The following is a 9,150-nucleotide window of genomic DNA, read 5'->3' as shown; positions in this document are numbered from 1 at the left end:
TGTTATAAATAATATATATTGAATTAATCAAAATTTAACAACTTTGTTCTAAAATTTTGTTGATCGATTTAGCTTTGTATATCCTTTTTCAAGTTTCTTAATTAGCAGTTAAAATAATTGTGTGAGAATTTTCCTTTCACAAAACACTTTAAAGTTCACCGAAACACTTCAATAATTTATTCGTTAGACCTTTTTTAACTCGACTTAATCAAGCCAATAAACTTCAACTTAAAGCAATAAAAAAGAAAAGCTGCAGGAACCATAACAAGCTCTTCAACATGGTCAACAACTTGACTCCGGCAGAAAACAAGCCAAACAGAATGCAGTGATGAGGAGATGAGAATAAGAACCTGACACTAGCTGTTCATAATCTATGCTAATTTTCGCCTTCTTTATGGCCAAGAGATTGTCGGACAGTTTTCATTTCTTTTTGCATCACACAAAAAAGGAGGCAAAAAAGAAGTGGCATTAAAATTAATGAAGTTGAGACGGCAACAACAATAGCAGAATGGTTACAAAAATCTGATCGATCACATAGTACTCCTCATTAAATTTGTTTCGATTGCACTAACTCTATTATTTATTTTATTGAAGGGTTTAAATATACATTTCAGAAGTTTATCAGCTTAGAATTTAAATATAGTAAATTTTCCTTATGATTAGGTAATTTCTTAAAGGATTTATCCTTACTCAGACTTAAAATCTGTCGGGATTAATCATATTTTTTTTCTAAATTTTGATCATTACCTCGAAAAGTATAACCTAAAGATGTGTTGTTACCGGGTATACAAAACAAAAACAGATGAGGCAGTGGCCAGGACTTAAGTACTTTGCCAAGCATGTTTCCATTGCCGGCTGAGAGGAAAATCTTAATCGTGATCTTATTACGCGCGTTAATTACGAAATACACCAAAAAAAAACAAGGAAAAACTGGAAAGTAAGCGAAATACCGAAGCTTGTCGGGATTTTGCCTTGGTTTATGGCCAAAGTGGCAAAATTAAGATGCTAGTCGTTGGAGTCCAGCGATGAGGGATGTGGGATGAAAATATTTTGCCGGCGCCATGGGATGGCAAGAAAAATTAAGAAAATAGACGGCGCATAGATAAGCAAGTGCAATCTAGCACATTTTGCGGGCTGTTCATTTATCCATTGTTGCTGCTGCTGTTCCGGTTGTTGCTGCACAAGTTTTATGACCCGCTGAGCAACATTGTTGCCACTGGCCATTTTTCATTAGAACAATGCAATGGAGCTGCAGCAATATTACATGCACCGAGATGGCAAGATGGTAAAGGGCAAACAAGAAAAAAACACACAAACTTGGAGTAAGTTTAATCAAAGTGGAGGAATGCCACGAAAATGGAATGAAAGAAAGTTGCAAAAATTCGGATTGAATGCATTGGGATGCAATGATCAATGAACCGCGATTTTCCTACAAATTATGGATTCTTAAAACCTTTAAGGTCTTAAAAGAGCAGTTAAAAATTATTATATTATACGGGTTAAATTAAAACAATCTCCTTTTTAAAATTTATTTTTTTATATTTTCTTATGAAATGTTTTTTATGTTTGTTTGGGATGCTTTTAAATTTAAGCTTCGGCATGCTTATTATAATCCAAAAATTAAATTATTATAATATTTAAAAATACGTGGCTTAATAAACTTCGTTAATTTTAGCACATTTTTATTTTGCACATTTTGTTATACATTCAAACGCTTGTTTAACCTACTGAATGTTGGAAATCGAAAGAAAAATAAATCAGGCAACTGTTGCTTATTTTATGCATACGCTAACGCAAATAAATAAGTAAAGGTAAACAATTTGGGCAAAAAGTAAAACAATTGGGTGTATAACTAGTATTTTTTCGCAGAATGGCGAACAAGCTGAATGGCGGGGTAAATTCAAAAAAACCGCTGCCCGGGATTACACACATAAGCGGCTTGGCCGTCACCACTAAAACAAGTGATGCAACAATAAACAGGAGAAGTGAACGAACGAACACAAATACAAAAAGCGGGTTAAGCCTTGCCAGCCAGCGGTTTGAAATATTTATATGGCCTCTTACTGGAGCGGAACGGATAGATTCAAAGCTGGCGAATAACTCACCAGTCGGCCACTTAATGCGCCGTTCAAAGACCGGGCCAAGGATATAATTATAAATCACGGGCCGTCCTCAGACGCAGGCTCCGATCCGCTTGGCCACACTCAAATAACTTAACGCCAAGTTGATGCATTCAACGCAGGATTTAATGCCAAACAGAGTTTGAAAAGCCATCATCAAGTGCATGTAACCGAGCAGGACATGGACGGCAAGCCAGGACGAACCGATGGCAGATGAACCGAAGATATACATTGCCTGGACATTGAACGACAAGTATAAATGCTTGACCATCAATACCAGATACCAGGATGGTTGTCGAGATGGGGAAAATGGCAAAGGGCCCGGCACCGAAATGAAATTGGCGTTGACACAACGCATCCACAAACATACAGATACACCGAAAAAAAGATAAGCCCTGCTTACTAAAAACGAATATAAAGTAATAAATAAATGTTGAATAAATGCTGAATTATATAACTTTGCATATAAAATATTTAACAGATCAAATGTTTACAGATACATAAATCACATAATTTTTTTTTTGTGTATCAAAAGCACTGAAAACAGGATCTCTCTAGGATAAATGGTCGCAAAAAGCGCAACAAATGGAGCTGCCATGCAAGGCAATGCGATGATGTGTATCGCCAGCTCTTCTAATGTTTGCGGCTGCGGTCGAGAAATGTTCTTGCGGCCAGGACAACTGGGATAGGGTTATTTCCCATCAAACTCCACCTCAGCACACATTTCCGGAACGGACAAAAGTTCATTTTACGTTTATCAAGGAATTCAATTAGCATTTGCTTTATGCATGAAACTGAAACCCGAAAACATTTCTTCCTTAAAACGAAATTCCCGCCTTGGGTTCCCCACACTTTTCCCTTACTTTCTCCCCGTCTCCCTCTCTTTTTGGGTTACTGTAATTGCCCTACAAAACTTTGCTATTTGTATTTATCTTTTCGGAACTTCGAGACGCACGTGGAGCGAAGGCAAAAGGGGAGCCAGCTCCATATGTGCCAGCTGCTGCACTCCATGGGGCGTATGCGTAATTTTGTGGCACACTTGCTTTTATTTTGTTTTTTTTTTTGTGCTATTTCCAAGAGTTTTTCTTTTCGCTGCGGGTTTTCCCACCAGTTAAAGCGTGGGCGTGGCCACATTGTAACGGAACCGAGCGAGAGTTAAGAATGGGATAGTGAGCATCATCCTTTATTTTCTTGACGCTCTTTAAACTGTCCCTTATTTTAATTGTCAGCCATCTGCTTTCTCCCTTTAATGAGTTTCTACGTGATGGACGGTAGTGCAAAAATAATAATCACAAATAAGAGTACAGGAAAAAACATTTAATTTAAACAATTCTTTCGATAAATTCAAAGGAATTTAATAGAACGAAACATTTTAAAGAAAAAAACTGGCAGAAAACCCATTCAGACTCGTAAACGCGCAATAATGTGAAACAGATCTACACACCAATCAAACTTACTCAAACCCGTCGAGAATTTTGTCGAAAAATCTCTGGAAATACATAATCAGAGTTCTTTTTTGCTGCCAATGTCCTGCTGTTAAATTGATGAATGCGTCGCCATCGACAGAGGCGGTAAAAATGCGTCTGTGTTTTTATGTGAACTTGTGAAAAAAAACTGCCTTGCATGCGATTTGATAATCAAAGATGGAGGCACCAAACTGTTCGTGTGGTGGTGTTTTGCCGTTGACAGCAAAAAACAAAAAAAAAACGCAAGCGGCAAATGGAAAACAGAAAACAGAGAACTTTTCCATGTTTTGTGGGGGTTGGGGGTGTGGCCAACAATTGTGATGCATGTAAACAATAAAATGAACAAATCAACATTTTATGGATTATTGACAAGTGATATCAATCATCGTGGCTGCTTTTCCCGCCCCTTTGCTGTACCGCCCCTCATATATTGACCATCTCTCGTTTCTAGTCTGCTTCTGGCTGTTTGCGAAACTGTAGTTTGGTTGTGAATTGCATTTCATTTTTAGGGCATTTTTCTGGTTGTTTTTCTCGGTTCGCTTGATTAGCTGCGAAGTCGTTTATGGCTTTTGGTTTTTGATTTCCACTGTTGCATGACCGTTTGTGCGGCCCTAAATTTGGGCTATTAAAACTGACCCCTTTAAATAAATGACATGTGCCATCCCACGGGTCCAAATGAAATATAACATTCCATGGATAAGGGAAAAGTTTTCAGGCGGAAAAGAAAGTCATTAAACCCTAAAGCCAGGTGCTAAAAACGTAGAATATAACAATTTCGATAGACGGCAACATTTTTATTTAAAAACTAACGAAACTTAAAGCAAAAGCCAAATTACCTGAATAAAAGGAAGATATGTGCAAGCTGAAAAAGTAATTGAAAAATTAGTGCAAAGCTAGTGCAATAATAATAATGCGAATTTTGGCAGCTGTGGAAAAGGTAAAATGTTATTACGGTTACCAAAAAGAAACCAACACTATTTCCATAAAACTAAAACGCAACACAAGTTGCTCTTTTGCCAAATGTTTTCTGGCTAATTAAATGGCAGTACACAGAATCTAATCAAATTTAAATACGTTGGCACACGCACATGGGCACTAAAAAGTTTGGCTGGCACTTTTACAAATATAATTGGCAAAAATCATATTTCGAATGGTTGGAGAATATGCACCGCAATTTTGGGCTCATTTGGCACGCACCGAGCAATTTTATGCCACAATGCGCAATTTGAAATTAAAAATACTTTGGTTTCCAACAGCTATACACAAACATTCCGTGTACATGCGTGCTGTCTTAATAAAATTAAATGAATTTCGCCAACAAATTCAGCATCGTTGGCAATATTCGGTTAATTATAATTGCGGCTAAATAATTGCTGGTTAATTAAGTTTCATGGTCACGAGTAGGCCGTTTGTCGTTTTGTTTACAAATGAACACAAAGTGAGCAAAGGCTTTATTATGATTTTGTTGAATTAAACTTTCCTGAAATGAAATCTAACAAAGTAAAGGAAAACATTTTATTTGATTTTGTACAATGGGGATTTTAAATTAAGTTAGCTATTTTTGTACTATTTGCTTTGTTTGGCACTTTGAGTGAGGCAAGTATTTATTTTTGATCTAGAGTCTTAGTTTGTTAACAAATCTACAAAGAAAATCTGCAAATACACTTCTAACTAAAATTCATTGAAATTGTTTAATTTTTCTTTAGTAAAATTTAAGGTGCTGTGCCATTTTAGAAAGGGGACCTGCTGCCTACATATTTGGTGTAGATGTTGTGCAAATTTCTGTTTCGAATTTACATAGCACTATACTAAAGTACAAATACACACACGGCGCATATATACAAATGAATTGCTTCCGCCTGCGCTTTTGTTTCCGTTTCCCTGCCGAAAATGGCCAAATTCTGCCACAGTCTCTTGGCCCACATCCTTGACTATTGCCACCCACCAACGACCACCTGCCACCCTACTCCCTACCCCCCTCCCTCCACTTTGCTGCACTCCCCCCTCGGGCTTCCCTTGTCTGTCCCTCACGTTCGCTTCGCTGTCACTTTTGTTTAATTTTATTTGTTTTGGCCGACGGCGCGTATACGCAACGCACTGCAATATTGAAAAATTCCTTTGTTGTCATTTGCCTTACCCTTCGCCCCGATTTCCCACCAGAGTTTCGTTTGCGCTTCTTGTAACTTGCACGGCTCTTAGTTTGCGACTGTGTCGCCGGCTTTGTTTGCATTTGTTTTCATTGTACAATTTTTTGTGTCAATGCAGTATAGCCATTTGGTTAGAGGTATATATTATATGTGTGTTTGTATTTTCCAAATATATATTTGCTCTTGCTTGTGGCAAATATTGGAATTCAAAGCTATAATTAAACGAAGTCTCAACATTTTCTTGGGAAAACGATGTTTTTGGCAGGACTGTATGTAGATGTTCGTTCTACTTGAATTTCCAAAAATGAAAAGAATGTATGAGAGAACGGAACAAAAACTAGAATTAAAAACTAAGCTAAATTTAAGTTATCCATTACTTAAATTGAAGCATATTTACTAAAAGACTTATATTGAATATTTAACTAAATTAAATCTTTTTTTTATGTTATTACAATTTCGGTTTTTTTAATAACAGTTTAAAGATTTATAAAAACCCAATCAAACTCTAGTTATACATCTTACCTCAAGCGCATTAAATCAATTAAATTTAATTGAATCGGGCATTTCCATGCAATTTGAAGTCGATTCCCAAATTCCCCAAAAAGCTGCGCCAGAAAAGTTCTATAAATACCTGTGAGCGAAAGCAAAGTTCATGGGGACAAGGACAGTGGACCATTTGCGATCATTAATCATGCGGACTTGTAATTTATCTTGGCACTGGCTTTTTATTTTCCCCCGACTTGATGAGTTCGCAGCGGATCCACTCCCACCTGCCGGGAATAAAAACTTTGCTCCCCCAGGCGCCGCTGTCTCGAAAATACTTTCTAAATACTTTTTAATAGCTTAAGCGCATTTCCTGCTTTTATTAAAATGAGACCATGAACGAGAACGAGACCGAAGGCGAAAGCATACCCGAAACATATGCCCAGCCATTTTTTTTTTTTTTTTTTTGGTAAGCAAGGGAACTTTGTCACCGTGGAAAGTTTCAACCTGAGGCATGCCTCGCGGTGACGGGGACTTGCACCTGCAGCCACATGCCTCGATAGGCAAGTTTTGGCTGCTTGGCCGGGCACTTTTATGTAAATCTCCTAAATTAAGTGCCAGCCGCTTGTCATCTCCCCTCAGGTGATTGCCGGTCGTCCTTGTGAGCTTTCTGTTCTTTGCCTTTTGCTTCCATTTCATTCCCTTCTCGCTGTAATTTTTTCATTAAGGGGAAAAATTTAAATGAAATATTTTGATGGTCTCCGTCTACTGTTCAAATAGAGAGAGAGAGAGATAGAGAGAGGGAAACGAACTAAAAAGAAAAATTTAATATTACATTGCAAAAATATTTTACCTAAAGGCAAACAATTTCTGGAAAGTAGAAAAGCAAGAATCCCTGTGGAACGTGCAGGTAATTCTACCTTGCATCTGGCTCTAAATTAACTCTGTTTGATAGCCTTAATCTTGGGTTTTGTGTTAACCGAATTTCCTTTACTGTGCAGTAATCCCCTTTACAAATTTAGGAGCCGTTTAAATACCCTTCTCAATGCCGGCGGGCTAATGACTAAGCCCGGCCAAAGGCAAAGAGCGGAAATGCAACAAATAAATACAAAAAGGCGACTTAATGCCACGAGCCGCAGTGGAAACTGAACTGAAATAAAGTTGTCACACAGCCGGGGAAGCCTTTGGGCCAGGACCAGGACCTCGTCCTGGCCACATGCTCATTTAGTTGGAGGGCCCAGCAAAAAATGTGCAGCAAAAATAACAACAACAAAAAAAAAAAACCAGAGGACAAAACAAACCAGAAGCGAAATAAAACTCTCTGCAAAGCGGAGGAATAGGAACAGTCGGCGTTGCACGTCATTAGGGCAACACGCGCGGCTGAGTTGCAAGGCCAGCTGAGGGCCACCCACCCAGCACTCACCACCCAACTCCACCGCCTCCACTGGGATGTGGACAAACATGAAACTGTTTGGCTAAAGTGAAAATTTTATTTTGCAATTTTCTGTTTAAGGATTTCTATTTCCGCCAGACAGGCTAGCATCTCTTTCCCTCCTGGAAAAAAGTGGCAGAAAAGCCGTAAACAAATAGAAGAGGAGACGCAGGGAGTTGGAGTTTGGAAAAAGAAATAAATAATGTATGGTGTCGCCGGCATTTTAATAGTTTTGTTAGCCTTTTTCCTCGGACGCCGCCAAGCAACGGAAGTAACTTTTATGCGCGGCTTAAAAAAGGGTTTCGGCCATGGTGGCGTGATGCAGTGGGTGGCAAAAAGAAGTGGACTCTTACCACTGCCACCGCCTCTGGCTGTGTCTTAATGGATTTTGTGGCTCTTTTTATTTGGCACCATGCAGAGAACTCGAATTTCCTGCGGCCATCCGCCGGCTTAAGGCCTGTTCCACAATGTTCCTCTTTAAAGGAGGCTCAACGGTTGGTTCCATTCCAATCAGATACCAAGTTTATGGTTGGTTAATGAACTACTCGATGGGATAATGAAAAACTATAAACATCTAAGCGCGAAATGCATTTACTTTTCTACAAGTAAATTGGCTTAAAGAAAATCGAATTGTGTATGTTAAAGTAAATTTTACAAAACTGGATTTATAAAATGATTGGTATTTAGTTTTCCGCATCATGTATAAATCAGATTTCTTTAAAACCATTTGTTTATATAAAGTATTTCGATAGTCAAAATTTGAATTTTGACTATAATTATTATTAATTAGGATTATTATTATAATTAGGATTATCGATTGTCAGTAGAGCAGCATTGCATCAATGATCTGACATCCTCCGATTCGGTGTCGAAATCCCGTTTTAGCGAGTGAAAAGCATCCGTGGGATGAGCGTATATCTCAGATGAGGACTGCTCCAATTCCTGATTCGCTGTTTGTAGTGGATCTCTTGGTCGAAGCTTGCGCACTTTGTTCTTCCAGTAATGACGAACCTTTGTCAGAAAATTCATACCGAAAAAAGTAAAAAGTAAGAAATTATAAGCCTAACGGCAAAGTCAATGCTGAATTTGGAATTTTGAAATCACAACCTTGGCATTCCACAAAGAATTTCTGTCTCGAAAAAGGCATGAATGAATAAATACGCTTATATTTATGCGATTCCCAATGGTCGGAATACACAAAAGGAATGTGTCAACACGCATGTTTGCGCTTTAATGGCGGAAAACTCTCCAGGCACCAATTGAAATGACTGACACAACTTTTAAGATGATTCTTTTTTGTTTCGCCAACTTTCTCGACGACGGCGAACATGTAAGTTGTATCTCATGGCTGCGAACCGGTTTGCCAACAAAAGTGAACTCTTATAATTCGAGTAGGTGCCTGAATGGCCACGGAGGGGAGCTTTTGTGTTCGTCTTTTTCGAGGGGTGGCGATAAGATTTCCATTTGAAATGCATAAGAACCTGATGCCACTTAAAAGTTGC

At 38.4% G+C, this 9,150-nt stretch overlaps 1 protein-coding gene across 1 annotated transcript; it reads right to left on the bottom strand.

Moving 5' to 3' along the window:
* Positions 1–8,390: 8,390 nt before the first annotated feature.
* On the bottom strand, positions 8,391–8,739 carry LOC108101042. Its single transcript, XM_017205211.1, has one exon. It carries the CDS (start codon positions 8,675–8,677, stop codon positions 8,459–8,461), a length of 219 nt encoding a protein of 72 aa, XP_017060700.1. The 5' UTR covers positions 8,678–8,739; the 3' UTR covers positions 8,391–8,458.
* Positions 8,740–9,150: the final 411 nt, after the last annotated feature.

This window comes from Drosophila ficusphila, unplaced genomic scaffold, assembly GCF_018152265.1.
Source record: "Drosophila ficusphila isolate 14025-0441.05 unplaced genomic scaffold, ASM1815226v1 contig_791, whole genome shotgun sequence".
Taxonomy (NCBI): Eukaryota; Metazoa; Arthropoda; class Insecta; order Diptera; family Drosophilidae; genus Drosophila; species Drosophila ficusphila.
This window is presented reverse-complemented; position numbering and strand designations above follow the sequence as displayed.